The following is a 21506-nucleotide window of genomic DNA, read 5'->3' as shown; positions in this document are numbered from 1 at the left end:
TGGAGGTAGAATGCCCTGGATTCAATCTCCAGTATCACCAAAACAAACAAACAAAAACTGTTATCTCAAATTTCATATCAATCATTGGTAAGAATGTTCATTTTCCTTCCAGGATGTATCTGCTCACTTTAGCATGAAAGTGTTACTTTACCGCTGAGAAAAATGGACGCTCCAAAAATGAACGCCTTGCACGAGAGGTGGCATACCAGCTTGGGCTGCGGAGTCAGGCGAGCAGACCTGGGTCCGAATGCTGGTTCCACCCCACACCGGCTGTGTAACTTTGGGCAAGTCTTCACCTCTTGGAGACCTAGTTTCTCCATTTGTAAAATGCTGATGTTATCTATAACACAGGAATATTGTGAGGACTGAAATAATTCCCACAAATAGAAATGCCTGGTACCGAGGATGCCTTCTCTAAATGGGAGACGTTATTTCCTAGTATGACAGGCCCAGGAAGCAAGAGGAAGATGAAAGCCCTTTGGAACCGCTCCTGCACCACGGGGTTCTCCAGGTGGGGTACCCCAGGTAGGCTGCGCAGGTCTCCCTCTGCCTCTCTGCAAGGGCGGGTGCCAGAGGCCTCCAGGGTGGCCTCTGGGTCATGTGGGTTCCCAAGGTGGCTGGTGACGTTGGCACCATGGTGGAAGCTTGCCCCCACGTCCTCTGGCCCCAGGCGTCCACTCGCTCGAGGCAGGGGCTCAGTAGACGGACCTCGTGCCGCGGGATTCGAAGCCTGCGCGCTTCCGCGCATGCGTGGACGCCCGCGGCTGCCCGTCCGCGTGGCGGGGGGCGGGCGGCTGGCGCTCAGCTGCTTCCGGGAGTCCAGGCTGGTGTCCAAGTTCCTGCGCTCTCCAGGCGTCCTCGGGTGCTGCGTGTGGTCTAGTTCTGCCCCAAATCCTTCCCACCCGTTGAGGCGCCAGTGGGGAGCAAGATGGGTCTGTGACCTCGGGTTCGGGGCAGACAGGGCTGCCCGCCCTGGGTGTTCCTGGTGGGTGTTGAGCTGGGAAGCTTTCTGCCCTCAGGGCACAGGTAGGTGGCTCGATCTTGGGGTGGCCAAGGGAGGCCGAGGGGCCTCGCCCTGCCTGGGGAGCAGGCTCACCTCCCCTTCCCTTGGGGGATCGTCCTGGGTGCCCTAGTGGGCTTGCTTCCACCCCCAGGAGCTCTCGTGTCAGGCCCCGTGGAACTGGGCCGCGCATTTGTCCGGAGGCCCCTCCTGGGCAGCAGCCTCCTGAGGGGCTCTGTCTTCAGGCCTTTCTCTTGGAGGGCTCTCCTTGTCATTCTCATTCCTGAATCCTGCAGGGAGAGAAGAAAGTCTGGGTAGCATTTGCAGTTCACCCCACCCAATGCGAACAAGACCCTACCTCAGAAGTCCTAAGTGGGACAACTTGTTGGAAAGTCTCTTGCAAATGACCAAGTTTTGTCTTTCCTTCCTTCCTTCCTTCCTTCCTTCCTTCCTTCCTTCCTTCCTTCCTTCCTTTCTTCCTTTCTTTCTCTCTTTCTCTCTTTCTTTCTTTCTCTTAGTGGTACAGGGGGTGGAACTCAGGGCCTTTTCTACCTCCAGGCTATACACACAGACCTATTTTATACTTTATTTGGAAACAGGGTCTCAGTTGCTGAGAGCCTCACTAAGTAGCTGAGGCTGGCTTTGAACCTGTGCAATCCTCCTGGCTCAGCCTCCCAAGTGCTGGGATTATAAGCGTGTGCCACCACGCCCGGTTAGTTTTGTATTTCTGACAGCAGGCAGAGGTTGAACCAGATCCCTGGGCCGGGCATGGTGATGCATGCTTGTAATCCCAGTACTTTGGAGGCTGAAACAGGAGGATCACAGGTTTGCAGCCAGCCTCAGCAACTTAGTGAGACCCTGTTTCAAAATAAAGAATAAAATAGGTCTGGGAGTGGTTCGGAGGTAGAATGCCCCTGGCTCCAATCCCCAGTACCAAATAAATAAATAAATAAATAAAATATAAATTAATAAATATTTTTTTAAATAGAGGCTGAAGCCAGGCATGGTGGCCCATGTTTTTAATCCCAGTACTTGGGAGGCTGAGACGGGAGGATCAAGGTTCATGGACACCCTCAGCTACTTAGTGAGACCCTTTGCAACTCAGGGAGACCCTGTTTCAAAATAAAAAATAGGGCCGAAGGTATAGCTCGGAGGTAGAATGCCTCTGGGTTCCATCCCCAGTACTGCAAGGAAGGAAGGAAGGAAGGAAGGAAGGAAGGAAGGAAGGAAGGAAGGAAGAATCAAATAGGGCTGGGAGAATAGCTCACAGGTAGAATGCCCCTCGGTCCAATCCCCAGTACCACATAAAATAAGTAAATAAAAATGTTTAAACTGGGTTTGAATCCCAGCCCCAACACTTCCTTGCAGAGTAATCTTGGGCAAGTTAAATAATTTTGTGCAGTCTCTGTTTAGTTATAAGTCTCATGCTCTGTTGACTGGCTAGCTAGCCAAGCGGTTTCTGTTCAACTATAAAATGGAGGTAACTGAGTTGGGCGTGGTGGCTCAGGCTTGTAATTCCAATACTTGGAAGGCTGAGACAGGAGGATTGCAGGTTTGTGGCCAGCCTAGGTTACTTAGTAAGGCTACAATTTAGTGAGAACCTGTTTCAAAATAAAGAATAAAAAAAAAAAATAGGGCTGAGGGTATAGCTTGGAGGTAGAATGCTCCAGGGTTTAACCCCCAGTTATGAAAAAAAAAATGATGGAGGTAATTATAACAGCAGGCTAAAAAAATCCTGTCAAAATGGTTAATTAATCCATAGATCATCAGAAAAGCAGGGCCTAGCAGTGATGTTAAATTGGAAAGATCAATAGAAATTTCATCTTAAGGAAAACTTTTCCAACTAACTCTTTCACCATTTGAGTTCCTGTACTAAGAATACTAACAACATTATCCTCTACTAACAATGTAGACATGCCTGTAATCCCAGTATTTGGGAAGCAGAGACAGGAGGATTGCAAGTTCTAGGACAGCCTCAGAAACTTAGAGACCCTCAGCAATTTTGCAAGACTAAAAATAAGAAATAAAATAGGCTGGGGGGTGTATCTTGGAGGTAAAATGCCTTGGGTCAATCTCCAGTACAAAAAAAAAAAAAAAAACCCACATAATTTACAATTTAAATAATCAGGATTCACAATTTAAATAATCAGGATTCAGCTGGGCATGGTGGCCCACGCTTGTAATCCCAGTATTTGGGAGGTTGAGACAGGAGGATCACAGGTTCCTGGCCAACTTCACCAACTTAGTGAGGTCTTCTGCAACTTAGACTCTGTTTCAAAATAAAGAATAAAAAACAGGCCTGGGGGTGTAGCTTGGAGGTAGAATGTCCCTGGGTTCCATCCCTAGTATCACACAAAGAATAAATAAACAAACAAACAAACAGGATTCCTTGGAGGGCAGCTGAATTAATTCCTTGAGACAAGACAAATCGGGATGGGTCCCAGCATCCTATTAATACCAGAAAACATGGATATTTTCAAGGACATCAGGGGTAGTTAGAGGTGATAATTAAATGGACTGTCACTGTACAAGCTATAATAGTTTGAGCATCCTAAGATACATACTAATCATGCTTAGCCGGGCGTGGTGGCGTACACTTGTAATCCTCATGCTTGGGAGGCTGAGACAGGAGGATCGCACAGCTTCAAAGCCAGTCTCAGCTATTTAGTGATGCTCTCAGCAACTTAGTGAGATCTTGTTTCCAAATATAAAATAGGTCTGGGAGTGTAGCCCGGAGGTAGAAAGCCTCTGGGTTCTACCCCTAGTACAACAACAACAACAACAACAAATCATTGTGCTTAAGTGAAATATCTGGAGAAAACTGAGTTATATGTTTCTCAAAAGTAGAAAGGTGCTGGGAGTGGTGGCGCACACTTGTAATCCCCGCGCTTGGGAGGCTGAGACAGGAGGATCACACATGTTCAAAGCCAGCCTCAGCTACTGATTGAGGCTCTTAGAAACTTAGTGATACCCTGTTTCCAAATAAAGTATAAAATAGGTATGGGAGTATAGCCAGGAGGTAGAAAAGCCCCAGGGTTCCATCCCCAGTACCACCAAAAAAAAAAAAAAAAAAAGTAGAAAGCTAGCCGGGCGTGGTGGCACATGCTTCTAATCCCAGCATTTGGGAGGCTAAGACCAGAGGATTGTGGTTCACGGCCACCCTCAGCTACTTAGGCCCTCCGCAACTTAGTGAGACCCTGTTTCAAAATGAAGAATAAAAAAAAACAAAGCCATAGGACAGGAGGTGTAACTCGGAGGTTGAATGTCCCTGGGTTCCATCCCCAGACCTGAAGAAAAAAAAGTAGAAAGCTATGATAAAGTCTTCAAAAAGTTAGTTGTACTGATACCATAAAATGTATTATTTTGCCAGGCATGGTGGTGCATACTTGTAATCCCAGCATTCAGCATTCAGGAGGCTGAGACGGGAGGATCACGGTTTGCGGGCAGCCTCCACTACTTAGTGAGGCCCTCTGCAACTCAGTGAGACCCAGTTTCAAAATAAAGAATAAAAAAAAACAGGGCAGGGGGTGTAGCTTGGAGGTTGAATGCCCCTGGGTTCCATCCCCAGACCCGCATACACACAAAAAGATGTATTGTTTTGATAATAGTTACAAATAGGAGAGTGTTAATCTATAGAGATTTTATCTTTTTCCTTTATAAGGAATAAATGTGAACTAGTTCGTTTCTGTGCAAGGAAGAAAGAGAAACAGATAACCCTGAGTATGATAATCCTGGGAAAGCAAGACCTTCAACCTTGACTGGATGGCACTGAAGAACACAGAAAGTCAACAGGTGAGAGAGCGCTACACTTTGTTCTAAGATGACAAGTTACTCATGTGTCCTGATGAGAACTACATTAAATATTGTTTTGGTTTTTTTGGTTTTTTTGCGGTACTAAGGATGGAACCCAGGGCATTCTACCTCCGAGCTACACCCCCAGCCCTATTTTTTATTTTTTATTTTGAAACAGGGTCTCGCTGAATTGTAAAGGGCCTCACAAAGTAGCTGAGGCTGTCCTCAAACTGGGATCCTCCTGTCTCAGCCTTCCAAATGCTGGGATTACAAGCATGCACCACCACGCCTAGATCCTAAATTAAGTATTCTACCTTACCTCCTAATAAAATAGTTGTCAACCTGGGATGCCTAAAAAAAAAAAATACTGAGCTCCAAGTGTTAAGAAGGTTTTCCAAGCCGGGCAAGGTGGCACGTACTTGTAATCTCAGGACTTGGGAGGCTGAGACAGTAGAATCACAGGTTCCCTGCCAGCATCACCTACTTAGTAGGGGCTTCTGCAACTTAGTGAAACCCTGTTTCAAAATAAAGAATAAGCCGGGCGTGGTGGCGCACGCTTGTAATCCCCGCGCTTGGGAGGGAGAGACAGGAGGATCGCGCAGGTTCGAAGCCAGCCGCGCACGCTGGCTTAAGAGACCCTGTTTCCAAAATGAAAATGTAAAAAATAGGTCTGGGAGTGTAGCCCGGAGGTAGAAGGGCTTCCAGGAACCCCAGTACCACAAATAAAAAAAAAAAAAGAATAAAAGAATAAAAGCCGGGCATGGTAGTGCACGCTTGTAATCCCCCCACTTGGGAGGCAGAAACAGGATCGTGCAGGTTCGAAGCCAGCCGTGCTGGCTTAAGAGACCCTGTTTCCAAATAAAAAATATAAAAATAGGTCTGGGAGTGTAGCCCGGAGGTAGAAGGGTTCTATCTCCAGTACCACACAAAATAAATAAATAAATAAATAAATAAATAAATAAATAAATACAGAGAGAAAGAGAGAGAGAGAGAGAGAGAGAGAGAGAGAGAGAGAGAGAGAGAGAGAGAGAGGAAGGAAAGGGAAAGAAAAGAAAAGAAAGAAAAGAAATAGGGTTGGGGATATAACTCTGAGGTAGAATGCCCCTGGGTTCAATCCCCAGTACCCCAGAAACAACAACAACAAAAAAAAAAGAGTGGGCTTTAAGAGCTAGGTACTGTGGTGCTTAACTGTAATCCTAGTACTTAGGAGACTGAGACAGGAGAATCACCACTTAGAGACTAACCACAACAACTTAATGAGACCCTGTTTCACAAATACATACATACATTAATTAATTTTTTAAACAGTCAGAGCCAGCCCAGTGTGGTGATGCACACTTGTAATCCCAGCATTTGGGAGGCTGAGACAGGAGGATCACAGTTCAAAGACAGCCTCAGCTACTTAGTGAGCCCCTTTGCAACTCAGTGAGACCCTGTTTCAAAATAAAAAATAGGGCTGGACATGTAGCGTAGAGGTAGAATGCCCCTGGGTTCCATCCCCAGAACTGCAAAAAAAAAAAAAAAAAAAAATGGAAGCTGGACATGGTGGCACAGGCTTGTAATCCCAGCATTTAGGAGGCTGAGACAGGAGGATCACAGTTCACAGCCTCAGCACCACACACACACACACACACACACACACACACACACACACAAAATAAATAAATAAATAAAGCATTTAAGATAATTTAATTGCCAGACGTGGTGGTACACAACTTGTAATCCAAGCATTCAGGAGGCTGAGACAGGAGGAACACGGTTTGAGGACAGCCTCAACTACTTATTGAGGCCCTTTGTACCTCAGTGAGACTCGGTTTCAAAATAGAGAATGAAAAATAGGGTTGAGGTTGTATCTCGGTCTATCTCCAGTACTGCAAAAACTAAAACTAACTAAATAAATAAAACTAAAAAAATAAGGACTGAGGCTGGACGTAGTGACGTAGTGGTGCACACTTGTAATTCCAGTACTTGGGAGGCTGAGACAGGAGGATCTGGGTTCCCAGGCAGTCTCAGCTTAGTGAGGCCCTCTGAAATATAGTGGCTTTATTTTTTTATTTATTCCTTTTTTTTTTTTTTTTTTTTGCAGGTCTGGGGGTGGAACTCAGGGACATTTGATCTCCGAGCTACACCCCCTGCCCTAATTTTTTTTTATTATTTTGAAATAGGATCTCACTAAGTTGTGGAGGTCTGCAAACCGTGATCTTCCAGTGTCAGCCTCCTGAATGCTGGAATTACAAGCGTGTGCCACCATGCCTGGCTAGTGAGCTTTATTTTGCAACCTAAAATAAAGAACAGGCCATGCATGGTTGCATGTCCCTGGGTTCCATCCCCAGTACTGCAAAATAAAATAAAATATCCAGGCGTAGATTCGTAGACAGCCTCAGCTACTTAGTGAGGTCCTTTGCAAAACAGTGAGACTCAACTTCAACTTTAAGAATAAAAAATGGGGCTGGGGGTATAACTCAGAGGTAGAATGTCTTTGGGTTTCATCTCCAGTACTGCAAAAGAAAAAGGCCTGGGAGTGTAGCTCAGAGGTAGAAAGCCCCTAGGTTCCATCCCCAGTACCACAAAAATAAATGGAAGGAAGGAAAAATAAAATAGGGCTGTGGGTGTAGCTCAGAGGTAGAATGCCCCTGGGTTCAATCCCCAGTGCTGCAAAAAAAAAAAAAAAAAGGGGCTGGGGATGTAGCTCAGAGGTAGAATAACTCACTCTGGGTTCAACCCCCAGTACCACAAACATAAATAAATATTAAAAATTAAAAATAAAACAGGGCTGCCGGGTATGGTGGCACACGCTTGTAATCCTCACACTTGGGAGACGGAGACAGGAGGATCGCGCTGGTTCCAAGCCAGCCTCACTGCCTTAAGAGACCTTGTTTCCAAATAAGAAGTATAAAGTAGGTCTGGGAGTGTAACCCTGAGGTAGAAGGGTTTCCAGGAACCCCAGTACCACCAAAAATAAAATAAAATAAAATTTAAAAAATAATAAATAAAACAGGGCTGAGGGTAAGCTTGGAGATAGAATTCCCCTGGGTTCAACCCCTAGTACCATACACACAAAAATTATAACAAAGCCTAAATCTCATATAAAAATGGCTTTAATTTTTCTGTTTTTGTTAAATAGTAATTTAACAATTATTTATTATTTATTTATTTTTATTTTTTGGTGGTTCTGGGGATGGAACCCAGGGGCCTTCTACCTCTGGGCTACACTCCCAGACCTATTTTATATTTTTATTTGGAAACAGGGTCTCTTAAGCCAGCTGAGGCTGGCTTCAAACCTGCACGATCCTCCTGTCTCTGCCTCCCAATCGCGGGGATTACAAGCGTGCGCCACCATGCCCGGCTGTAATTTAACAAATAGAGTACTGAAGGTAGTGGCTATTTCTTTTCAGCCCAGAGGCCTCTCAAATATGAAATAATCTGTTGGTGAGTTCTTGTGAGGACTAATAAGATATAAATAAGCCATATGTGTTGACTCACTCAACTAATCCTAGTACTTGGGAGGCTAAGACAGGAAGATCACAGGTTCATGGCCAGCCCCAATTCAGTGAGACCCTGTTTCAAAATAAATAAGAGCCAGCCAGGTGTGGTGGCGCACACTTGTAATCCCAGCATTTGGGAGGCTGAGACTGGAGGATCGCGGTTCGCAGACAGCCACTTAGCGAGGCCCTCCACAACTCAGTGACTCTGTTTCAAAATAAAGAATAGAAAATTGGGTAGGGGGTATAGCTTGGAGGTCAAATGCCTCTGGGTTCCATCCCCAGACCACAAAAAAAAAAAAAAAAAAAAAAAGTAGAGCAAGGGATGTAGCTGGGGGTTGAATGCACCTAGATTCCATCCCTAGACTTGTAAAAAAAACAACCAAAAAAAAAAAAAAAAAGAAGAAGAAAAAATATGCCAGGCGTGGTGGCACACGCTTGTAATCCCAGCGCTTGGGAGGCGGAGACAGGAGGATTACACAGGTTTGAAGCCAGCCACACTGACTTAAGAGACCCTGTTTTCAAATAAAAATGTATTTAAAAAAATAGGTCTGGGAGTATAGCCTGGAGGTAGAAGGGCTTCCAGGAACCCCAGTACCACAAAAAAAGAATAATAAATAAGTAAATAAATAAATAAGAGCCAAGTATGCCTGTAATCCTAGCATTTGCGAGGCTGAAATAGAAGAATCGCAGGTTTGAGGCCAGGTTCAACAACTTAGTGAGACTCTCAGCAACTTAGTGAGACCCTGCTTCCAAATAAAAAATAAAATAGGTCTAGGGGTATAGCTCAGAGGTAGGCCTCTGAGTTCCATTCCCAGTACCACAATAAACAAAGGGCTGGGGTACAGCTCAGGGGTAGAATGTCCCTGGGTTTAATCCTCTGTCAAACACAAACACACACATACACACATACGCAAGTGCGCACACACACACGCACATGCACACATGCAGAGTACTTGGCCCAAGGCCTGCAACATGGGATGCTCATAAGCCCAGTTCAGATGAGCTAATTTACCAGAAAGAGGGAGTTATTCACAGAAGTAGACAACAGAAAGGCATCTCCAAGGATTGTTCTTTGTGAGGAGAGGATGTTCCAGAGGTTTTCACATAGCCCTTCCTATCATTTTGATTCTCAGTCTTTGGGTCAAGGAGCCTCTATAGGGATTCTGCTCATTGCTTCTCCAAGTTCACCATCTAGCACCAGTCCCAAATAATGGGCTCTACTAGTTAAGCAATCCATAGAGCATGATGTTACGTTTTGTCAGTAGAGGGCGCTGGAGGGACACTGCATGAGGAAAAGAATGCTCTTCATGATTCTGCCTTGTTGAAGTTTCATTTTTCTTACCTCACTGCAATTTTGCTGGGGCATGTATGTGGGGATACCTCAGAATTCTCCACCCTAGATGCATGTAGCGAGTGAAAAGCCCTTGGTGAGCCTGTACCCACCTTGCCACGCCCCCTCTCCCAACATGCACAATAAAACCACAGACCTTATGCTCGCTGTCTTTGTGAGTGGATTTCTGACACTTGAACTCTTTGCACACCCACCACCAGTTCTGACCTTCATGCAGCTTTCTCTGAATTCTGGCACAGGAATCTTCCTCCAGCACTTGGCTTCTGTAGCAATCTGGTTTTCTCCAGCACTGGGCTGGCTGTTTTGCTGTAGCTTTTCCCAGCACTGGGCTCTCACTAATACTCATGCTCTAGTGCTTGGTTCCTATACTGGCATGTTTTTCTACAGTGCTTGATCCCTTCCAGCAGTGCTCTCAAAGAAAGGCAGGCAGATCTGTGGAGATGGCAGTCTTGGCTTGCTGAGTGTTGGCAGCTGTCTCTAGTTCTGAGCTCCTGCATAGTATATTTGCTACAGTTCTTAGCTCCAGCAGTATTCACTGGTTAGCAGCTTCACCTGAGTGTCTAGGAAGGCCCATTAGTGAGGCAGATCAGTGACATCTCTGCCATGCTCTTTCAAATGAAGTCCCTCGGTAAAAGGGGACCCTTCCTTAACACTCTGAAACATGATGATTGTAACTGACCTTTATATCTGATACTTTAAAATTTTAGCTTGCTGGGCAGGGTGGTGCATGCTTATAATCCCAGTACTTGAGAAGCTGAGATAGGAGGATTGCAGGTTCAAGGATAGCCTCAGCAAATAGTGAGATTCATCAACCTAGTGAAACCCTGTTTCAAAATAAAATAGGGCTGGGGGTGTAGCTTAGAGGTAGAATGCCCCTGGGTTCAATCCCCAGTGTATAAAAAAAAAAAAAAAAAAAAAAAAAAAAAACTGTCCAAGCCGGGCATGGTGGCACACGCTTATAATCCCAGCATTCAAGAGGCTGAGACCAAAGGATCGCGGTTCACAGACAGCCTCAGCTACTTAGTGAGTCCCTCTGCAACTCAGTGAGACCCTGTTTCAAAATAAAGAATAATAGCCGGGTGTGGTGTCGCACGCTTGTAATCCCCGCGCTTGGGAGGCTGAGACAGGAGGATCACATGGGTTCGAAGCCAGTCTCAGAAACTTAGTGAGGCTTTCAGCAACTTAGTGAGACCCTGTTTCCAAATATAAAAAAGGTCTGGGAGTATAGCCGGAGGTAGAAAGCCTCTGGGTTCCACCCCCAGTACCACCAAAAAAAAAAAAAATAATAATAATAATTTAAAAAAAGGGCAGGGGGTATAGCTCAGAAGTCAAATGCCCCTGGGTTGTTCCATTCCCCCAGACCCGCAAAAACAAAACAAAAACTGTCCAGGGCACGCATGGTGGCGCACGCTTGTAATCCCAGCATTTGGGAGACTGTGACAGGATTGTGGTTCACAGAGAGCCTCAGCTACTTAGGCCCTTTGCAACTCCATGAGACCCTGTCTCAAAATAGACAATAAAAAATAGGGTGGGGGGGTGTCACTTGGAGGTTGGAGGTAGAATGTCTCTGGGTTCCATCCCCAGTACTACACACACACACACAACCTGTATTTTGCTCTCATTAGCCAATTCCCAGCATTTGACCCCCCCCCCCGCCCAGTAGTAATTCCTTATGTTAAATTTAATTGTTGAAGCTTCTGTTTTCTGATTGGACCCTGACTCATACAATAATTGGTACAGGGAATGGTCCCAATAAATAGGTCCCAAAGGGCAGGATCTAGGTTGATTTGGTCCCACCCTTGGCTTGACACAGTGCTGAGCTCCTCCCTCATGGACCTGGGATGCTTGCATAACCAGGTGTGCAGTGGGTCAGTTTGTCAAGCTGTAGCCTCTGGCTGACCGATGAAGTACCACAGCAGCACAAGCCTGCGGAAGCACGTCACTGCTCCTCTTGACTGCTAAGGCAGAGTCTTTTCAATACACTGAGCGATTACTGAGCACAATATACGAGCTCAGGTCTATTCCAGTTCACGTCACAACCTAGGATGGGGATGCTTAGGTCAGGCCTAAAGCAGTTACTTGTGTAAACTCAGGGCTAGGATTGCTGAAAGTCCAACACAAATTTAATTATGTGGTTTACTGAATTACAATGACAGAGGAATTCACAGTTCCTATAGATTTGTCATGGAAAAGCTAAGGCACTGACAGGAAAGAATAGGATCCAGAAATTTGGAATGGTGCCTCTGGTTGGACCCAGGTAAAGCAGACAATACCGAACTCATGAGTCATTCAGAGTGTCCCTGTGAGTGCAAGTAGCCTAACCTCGAGTCTTTTTTTTTTTTTTTTTGGTGGTACTGGGGGTGGAATCCAGAGGCTTTCTACCTGCAGGCTATACTCCCAGGCCTTTTTTATATTTTATTTGAAAACAGGGTCTCACTAAGTTGCTGAAAGCCTCACTAAGTAGCTGAGGCTGGCTTCGAACCCATGCGATCCTCCTGTCTCCGCCTCCCAAGCGCGGGGATTACAAGCGTGCGCACCATACCCGGCTTTTTTTTTTTTTTTTTAAGGGTCTCACGAAGTTGCTGAAGGTCTTCGCTGGCCTCGATCCTCCTGTCTCAGCCTCCCAAGTGCTAGGATTACAGGCGTTCGCCACCACGCCAAGCCTAACCTCGAGTCTTAAAACAATAATTTATCTTAGTTTAAAAGTCCTGTGATGGCCAGGCCTGGTGGCACACACATCTGTCATTCTAGTACTTGGGAAGTTGAGACAGGAGGATCACAGGTTCAAGGACAGCCTCAGCAGCTGGTTGTGCTGGGGCACGCTTGTAATCCCAACATTGGAGGCTGAGACAGGAGGATCACGGTTTGTGGACAGCCTACGCTACATAGGCCCTCCGCAACTTAGTGAGACCCTGTTTCAAAATAAAGAATAAAAAATGGGGCAGGGGGTATAGTTTGCAGTTCAAATGCCCCTGGTTTCCATCCCCAGACCCACACACACAAAAAAAAGGACAGCCTCAGCAAGTATCGATACTCTCATCAACCTAGCAAGACCCTGTGTTTGAAACAATAAAAATTAGAGCAGGGGGGTGTAGCTTGGAAGTAAAATGCCCCTGCATTCAACCCCCAGGAACTAACACACACATACACACACACACAAAAAAAAACTCTCTCTCTCTCTCTCTCTTTTTCTGTCTGTCTCTCTCCCCTCCCTCCAGTACTTGCTTGTAATCCCAGTGCTTGGTAGGCTGAGACAGGAGGATCACAGGTTCAAACTAGCTTTAGCAAATTAGTGAAGCTTTCAGCAATTTAACAAGACTCCTTCCTTCCTTCTTTCTTTCCTACCTTCCTTCCAACAGGGTCTCTCTAGGTTGATGATTCTCACTAATTGCTGAGGCTGTCCTCAAATCTCTGATCCTCCCATCTCAGCCTCCCAAGAATTTGGATTATAAGTGTGTGGCATCATGCCTGGCTAAATTTGAACATATATCATATTAGTATAGCCACTCCATATCTCTTATGGTCATTTTTACATGGCTTTTGACTTACAACCTTTTTCTGTGTGTGTGGTACTGGAGATTGTACTCTGGGGTGCTCTACCACTGAGACACACTTCCAGTGCTTTTTAAAATTATTTTTTGCCGGGCATGGTGGCACACGATTGTAATCCCAGCATTCTGGAGGCTGAGACCGGAGGACTGTAGTTCATGGACAGCCTCAGCTACTTAGCAAGGCCCTTTGCAACTCAGTGAGACCCTGTTTCAAAAAAATAAAAAGTCTAAAAAATAGGGCTGGTGGTATAGCTTGAAGGTAGAATGCTCCTGGGTTCCATCCCCAGTGCTGAAAAAAATTATTTTTTTAATTTTTTAGACTCACAAAGGGTCTCACTAAGTTGCCCAGGTGAGAATCCTGGGAATCCTCCTGCCTCCCGAGTTGCTGGGATTATAGGCATGCAACACACACACATGCACAGAAGAGAAAAGAAAAAAGGAAGGAAATAAGATAAACACCAGCAGGTTAACAAAGGGAAAAGGGGGGAATGAATACAACTTGACCAAGCTCACAAAAGTTAAAAAAAAAAATTAAAGTCAAAGAAGAAAACACACACACACACACACACACACACACACACACACACACACAGTGGCGCATGCTTGTAATCCCAGCATTTGGGAGACTGAGACAGGAGGATCGCGGGTTTGGGAACAGCCTCAGCTACTACTTAGTGAGGCCCTCTGCAACTTAGTGAGACCCTGTTTCAAATCAAAGAATAAAAACAGGCTGGGGGTGTAGCTCAGAGGTTGAATGCCCCTGGGTGCCATCCCCACTACCAAAACAGACAGACACACACACACACACACACACACACACACACACACACACACACGGCAGATGATGTAGCTCTGTGGTATAGTGTCCCTGAACTTAGTCTCCAGTACCTCTAAATAAATAAAGTATACGGTAAAGGAAAGACCTTTTATAATAAACAATGGGCACATCTTCCCAGATAATTTGTGTGTGGGGGGGCGGTATTGGGGATAGAACCTAGAGGCTTTCTATCTCTGAGCTATACTACAGCCCTATTTTTTTTTTTTTTTTTGAAAATAGGGTCTAAAACCGGATGTGGTGGCGCAGACATGCTTGTAATCCTAGTACTTGTGAGGCTTGCAGGTTCGAAGTCAGCTTCAGCAATTTAGTGAGGTTCTTAGCAACTTAACGAGACCCTATTTCCAAATAAAAAATAAAATGGGACTGGGGATATATCGCGGAGGTAGATTGCCCCCGGGCTTAATCCTCAGTACCGAAGGAAAAAAATGAAAACAGGGTCTGAGTTGCTGAGAGCCTTACTTAGTGGCTGAGGCGGGCCGCAAACCTGTGATCCTTCTGTCTCGGCCTCCCTAGTCCTGGGATTACAGGGTGAGCCGGGCGTCGGGAGGCCTTGGTAGGATGAGGCTGTGTAACGCGCCTGCCTGCCTGCCTGCCTGCCTGCCTGCCTGCCTGCCTGCCTGCCTGCCGCAGTAGCTCGCTGCACTGGCTATTACCAGAAGTGTCGGGGCTGGGGCTGGAGCTCAGTGGTACACCGTGGCTCGCGTGCGGCCATGAGTTCCATCCCCAGCGACGAACAGAAAGGAGAGGAAAGTTAGAAAAAGGAGAAAAAGTCTTTGGTCTCCGTATTGAGAAGCAGCGTCAGAAATCCAGCATGCCTTTGCCGTTCTAAAGCATCTTCCTCCTGGATCTCAGCTTGCTGGTCTGTTCAAGGGGGATACTGTGGACCCCAAGGTGTGAGTCGAGACCGGCGGCGCTCCCTAGCCCCGGATCGGATCGCCGCGCCCGGCAGCCGGGGCAGGCGGGGTGCGGAGCCGGCCGAGCGCCGGCCCGGCCCCGCGGACACTGCCCTGCGCGCGCACTCGCGCCGCGGGCGGGGCCGGCTCGCGGGCGCCCCGCCCCCCGCCGGAAGTCCGCCCGCGGCCCCTCTAGGCGCCGCCACTCCTCGCTGGCCTTAACCCTTGTCTCCGCCGCGCCCGCTCTCCGCGCCAGCACGCTGTCCTTTGTTTCCTCCGGTCCACAAAAGGCCGGCGGGTAGCCCAAGGCGCCCACCCCCTGCCAGGCCCCAGAAGCGCTCAGCAGGGAGGGAGCCCAGTCCCCGGGGCTGCTTTCATCACCCTTTGCTCCAGCTCCCACCCGAGAGCTTAAAATATATATGCTAAAACCTCAACCAGGGCCATTACTGATTACAAAGGAGTTTTACTTTTTTTTGGCGCGGCATTTCCTAAATTTCCTAGAGTGCATGTAAAACTACAGGGCGTGTAAAAAGGAAAGGTGGAAAACAGTCACTACAAAGATTTTGTTTACATACACTTCAGGCCATGCCCAGCGGTTAGTTCACGCAGTCCCTGACCCGGTTCACAAGGTAACCCCAAAGAGGAAAAGATCATTGGCTCCATTTTTCAGTGGAGGCAACTAAGGTCTACACAGGGGAGATGACTTGCTCAAAAATCACAGTACAAATCAATCCCAACTGGGAAATGCCTTCATTCCTGCCTGAGCCTTGGTGTTTTACCAAGGCTGGGATTGTGAAGAACAAAGGGGGAGACGGGCAAGGACATTACAACCTGAAGGAGCAACAAATACAAGAAGGGGAAGTAGCTGGGTACAGTAGTGCACGCCTGTAACCTAGTACTTGGGAGGCCGAGAGAGGCGGATCACAAGTCCAGCTTCAGCAACTTAGTGAGACCCTGTTTCAAAAAAATGAAAGGGGCTGGGGGTGAAGCTCAGGTAGAATGAGCTGAGTTTAATCCCCTGTACTCTCCTCTCCACACATGTGAAAATAATGGAAAGTAACTTATTGTGTTCAGATCTTGTGCCCGGCCTATGTGGAATCCTGAGGTCACCAACCAGAAATGCCTTTTCCTTTACAGCCTTGCAGAGAACCAGTTAACTGATGAGGGGCTTCTGCCACTTGCTGAGTATCCCTGCTCCGAGCACACATTCTAGAACGGAAGAAATAAGCACAGGATGAGTTTGGGGACCACTGGCCCCTGGATGACAGACCTGACTAACATTTCACTGATCACCTGACCTCAGGGAGGTTTTGGATCTCCAGGAAAACAGCGTTGGATGCTTTAGAACAACTATAACCAGAAAAGGAGTGGGATTTGGGTTGAAAGGAAGATGTGCTTGCTTTTGTTCTTTCATTTATAATTAGGGGAAAATGATCTACCATGCACTACACTAGGCCCTAGGAGGGCAGAGGTAAAGAGGCAGGTGTGGCTTTAGTCTAGCAAGGGAAATGAGATGCCCAGCAAAAGAGGAAGTACAGCGACTTAACTGGGGACCTGACCAAGTCTGGAGGTCAAGGAATCTTCCTGGAGGAAAGGAAGTGAAACCCAGGGTCTGACAGACAAGGAAGCAGTGGGCAGGTGAAAGGAGAAAGGAAGAGAAGAGCTTCCCAGGCAGAGGGAGGGCAAGATCTTCTTGGGAAGAGCCTGGCCAGCATCAGTGTGCTGGGGTGTTAGGTTGTGGGGAACTGGGAGAGAGGAGCAAGTAAGATGGGCAGGGCCCAAACGGAGCAAGGCCTGGTCTGTGTGGTAAGAAGAACTGCCTGGGCAAAGGTGTTAAGGGGCACCATAGAGCACTGTGGCTAGAGGGCAGGACCCAATACTGAGGCAGGAAGTGAGGAGGCTGAGAAGGGAAGCAGAGGCTGCAGCCTGCAAGGCCTGGCTGTGGAGCTGGACCATAAGCCTGTGAAACTGGGTGTGGTGGTGCAGGCCATCACTCAGGAGACTGCAGTGGGAGGACTGAAAGTTTGAGGCCAGCTTGGGCAATTTAGCAAGACCCTGTTTCAAAATAAAAGGCTGGAGCCGGGTGTGGTAGCGCATGCTTGTAATCCTAGCATTCGGAGGCTCACGGTTCATAGACAGCCTCAGCTACTTAGGTCCTCCATAACTTAATGAGACCTTGTCTGGAATAATAGGGCAGGGGTGCAGTTGAATGCCCCTGGGTTCCATCCCCAGACTCACATAAATAAATAAATAAATAAATAAATAAATAAGTAATAAATAAACAAATATATAAATGGCTGGTGGTGTAGCTCAGTCGTTGGGCATCCTTGTGCTAAATACTATAAATACCAGGCATGGTGGTGCAAGCTTGTAATCCCAGCATTTGGGAGGCCGATCATGGAGGAGGATCACGGTTCATGGACAGCCTCGGCTAGTTAGGCCCTCTACAACTCAGTGACACCCTGTTTCAAAATAAAGAATAAGTTGGGCGTGGTGGTACACACTTGTAATTCCCATGCTTGGGAGGCTGAGACAGGAGGATCACACAGGTTCAAAGCCAGCCCCAGCTACTTATTGAGGCTCTTAGCAACTTAGTGAGACCCTGTTTCCAAATAAAGTATAAAATAAGTCTCAGAATATAGCCCGGAGGTAGAAAAGCCCCTGGGTTCCACCCCCAGTATCACACACACACACAAAAAAAGAATAAAAAATGGGTGGTGGGTGTAGCTTAGAGGTAGAATGCCCCTGGGTTCCATCCCCAGTACCGGAAAAATAAATAAATAAATAAATAAATGAAGGAAGGAAGGAAAGAATAAAAAATAGGAGTGGGGATGCAGCTCAGAAATAGAATGCTCCTGGGTTCTATCCCCAGTACCAAAAAAAAAAAAAAAAGAAAGAAAGAAAAGAAAAGGGAAGGAAACAGGTACAAATTTCATTTATAGGAAGCTCTAGAACAGGCTAACCTAATCACTGGGCATGGTGGCACACACCTGTAACCTGTAATCGCAGTACTTGGGAGGCTGAGACAAGAGGATTGCAGGTTCATGGCCAGCCTCAGCAACTTAGTGAGATCCTGTTTCAAGAACAAAACATAAAATAGGGGTGGGGGTATAACTCAGAAGTAGAATTCCCCTGGGTTCAATGCCCCATACCACAAAACAAAACAAAACAAAAAGAAACAACAACAAAACCAATCAGAATAGTGGTTGCCTCATGGGGACTGGGACTGCGAAAGAGGCAAAAGGGGAGTTTCCAGGCAGTGGTGATGCTCTGTGTGCAGAAGGTATGCACTCGTTAGAATTTACTGTCAGCACAGTTAATACACATGCATTTGAGGAAGGGGGGAGGAACGGGGTGAGAACTGGGGAAGGACTAAATAAGTGATATGTGCATATATGCCTCTACCATCTTGTACTCCATTAAGATGTATGACTACAGTTCACCAGTCATTTTTTTTGTGGTACTGGGGGTGGAACCCAGGGGCTTTTCTACCTCTGGGCTATACCCCCAGCCCTATTTTATAATTTATTTGGAAACAGGGTCTCACTAAGTTGCTGAGAGCCTCACTAAGTAGCTGAGGCTGGCTTCGAACCTGCGCGATCCTCCTGTCTCAGCCTCCCAAGCGCGGGGATTACAAGTGTGCACCACCACACCCGGCTCTCAATAAAAAAAAATTTTAAATATACATGCATTTCAGCCTGGCGTGGTGGTGCACACTTGTAATCCCTGCGCTTGGGAGGCGGAGACAGGAGAATCGCACAGGTTCGAAGCCAGCCTCAGCAACTCAGTGAGACCCTGTTTCCAGATAAAATATAAAATAGGTCTGGGAGTATAGCCTGGAGGTAGAGAGCCCCTGATATCCATCCCCAGTACCACTAAAAATAAATAAATAAATAAATAATAAATAAATATACATGCATTTCACTATATGGACGTATGTAAATTTTTTTTGTGCTGGAGGTTGAACCCCAAGCCCTTTTCATTTTCTTTCTTTCTTTTATTTTATGTATATATTTTTGCTGCTCTGGGGATGGAATCCAGAGTCATTCGACCTCTGAGCTACACCCCCTGCCCAGTTTTTTATTCTTTATTTTTGAAATAGGGTCTCACTAAGTTGTGGAGGGCCTCACTAAGTAGCTGAAGCTGTCCACTGTGATCCTCCTGTCTCAGCCTCCCAAATGCTGGGATTACAAGCGTGCGCCACCACACCCGGCTCTTTATTTTTTAATTTTTTATTTGCAGTGCTGGAGATTGAACTCAGGGGCATTCTACCTCCAAGCTACATCACCAGCCCTATTTTTTTTTCTTTTTCTTTTTTTTTTTTGTGTGTGTATGTGTATGGCGCACTGGGAATAGAACCCAGGGAGATTCTACCTCCGAGCTATTTATTTTATTTTATTTATTTTTTGGTGGGTCTGAGGAAGAAACCCAGGGGCATTCGACCTCCGAGCTACACCCCCTGCCCTGTTTTTTATTCTTTATTTTGAAATGGTCTCACCAAGTAGATGAAGCTGTCCGCGAACCGTGATCCTCTGGTTTCAGCTTCCCGAATGCTGGGATTACAAGCATGCACCACCAAGCCCAGCTTATTCTTTACTTTTGAAACATGGTCTCACTGAGTTGCAAAGGACTTCACTAAGTAGCTGAGGCTGTCCCCAAACCACAATCACACACAGGGTCTCACTAAGTTGTAGAGGGCCTCACAAGTAACTGAACCTGACCAAGAACCTGCAATGCCCTTCTTCCATCCCTATTTCTGTGTGTGTGTGTGTGTGTGTGTGTGTGTGTGTGTGTGTGTGAGAGAGAGAGAGAGAGAGACAGACAGACAGACAGACAGACACACACACACACACACACAACCTAGGGGCCTTCAACCTCTGAGCTACACTTCTAGATCGATTTTTTTTTTTTTTTTTGCAGTACTGGGAATGGAACCCAGAGCATTCTACTGTCCAGCTACACCCCAAGCCCTACTTTTTATTCTTTATTTTGAAACAGGGTCTCACTGAGTTGCAGAGGGCCTTACCAAGTAGCCGAGGCTGTCTGCAAACTGTGATCCTCCTGTTTCAGCTTTCCAAATGCTGGAATTACAAGCGTGCACAATCACACCTGGCTTAAGACCTATTTTATATTTTTAATTGGAAACAGGCTCTCACTAAGTTATTGAGAGCCTTACTAAGCTGCTGAGGCTGGCTCCGAACCTAAAATCCTTCTGTTTCAGCCTCCTAAGTACTGAGGTTACAAGCACGCACCACAACAAGTGGCTTGAATATAATTATTTATTTGTGGTATTGGGGATGGAACCCAGGGGCATTATACCTCCAAGCTACACCCCCAGCCCTATATTTTTATTCTTTATTTTGAAACAGAGTCTCATTGAGTTGCAAAGGGCATAAGTATCTGAGGCTGTCCTCAAACTGCAATCCTCCTGGTCTCAGCCTCCCAAATGCTGGGATTACAAGCGTGTGCCACCATGCCCGACTTGAATGTAATTATTAATACTACTCCCTTAGCAGGGCATGATGGCAAACTTTTGTAATCCCAGTACTTGGGAAAGGAGGATCACAGGTTCGAGGCCAGTCTCAGCAATTTAGTGAGGTCCTTTACAACTTAGTGAGACCCTGTTTCAAAATTTTAAAAACCGGGCTTGGTGGCACATGCTCATAATCCTAATACTTGGGAGGCTGAGACAGGAAGATACAGGTTTGAGGCCAGCCTCAGCTACTTAGTGAGACCCTGTTTCAAAATAAAGAATAAAAAAATAGAGTTGGGGGTATAGCTCAGGGTAGAATTCCCCTGGGTTCAATCTCCAGTTAAACACACACACACACACACACACACACACACACACACACACACACACACATCAAATAAAATAAGCTGGATGTGGTGGCACACACTTGTAATTCCAGTACTTGGGAGGCTGAAACAGTAGGATCTCAAGTTTGAAGCCAGCCATGGCAATTTAGTGAGGCCCTCTGCAACTTAGCGATACTGTTTCCAAATAAGAATAAAAAATAGCTAGGCATTGTGGCTCATGCTTGTAATCCTAGTACTTGGGAGGCTGAGACTGGAGAATCACAAGTTCAGGGAAAGCCTTAGCAGTTTAGTAAGGTTCTACCTCCAAACTACACGCCCAGCCCTTTTTTTTTTTTTTTTTTTTTTTTGCTGTACTGAGGATGGAATCCAGGGGCATTCTACCTCCAAGAGACACCCCCAGCCCTATTTTTATTCTTTATCTTTAAACAGGGCTGGCTGCAAACCATAATCCTCCTATCTCAGCCTCCCAAATGCTGGAATTATGAGTATATGCCATCATGCCCAGCCCTATTATTTATTTATTTTATTTTATTTATTTATTTATTTTTGTGTGTGTGTGTGTGTGTGTGTGTGTGTGTGTGTGTGTGTGTGTGGTACTGGGGGTGGAAGTCAGAGGCTTTTCTACCTCCAGGCTATACTCCCAGACCTATTTTATATTTTATTTGTCTCAATAAGTTGCTGAGAGCCTCACTAAGTAGCTGAGGCTGGCTTTGAACTTGTGTGATCCTCCTGTCTCAGCCTTCTAAGCACGGGGATTACAAGCGTGCGCCACCACA

The 21506-nt window shown here is 46.3% G+C and overlaps 1 protein-coding gene across 1 annotated transcript in view; it reads right to left on the bottom strand.

The window, feature by feature from the left end:
- Positions 1-1092: 1092 nt before the first annotated feature.
- The window catches only part of BCL7C (BAF chromatin remodeling complex subunit BCL7C), a gene marked incomplete at both ends in the record, with an annotated part of 30336 nt that continues 9922 nt past the window's right edge, over positions 1093-21506 (bottom strand). The window contains one exon of the mRNA XM_080703007.1: positions 1093-1290. Within this exon, the coding sequence (XP_080559133.1) occupies positions 1093-1290 (198 nt within the window). The remainder of the gene's footprint in view (positions 1291-21506) is intronic.

This window comes from Muscardinus avellanarius (genome assembly GCF_963383645.1).
Source record: "Muscardinus avellanarius genome assembly, chromosome: 10".
NCBI lineage: Eukaryota > Metazoa > Chordata > Mammalia > Rodentia > Gliridae > Muscardinus > Muscardinus avellanarius.
This window is presented reverse-complemented; position numbering and strand designations above follow the sequence as displayed.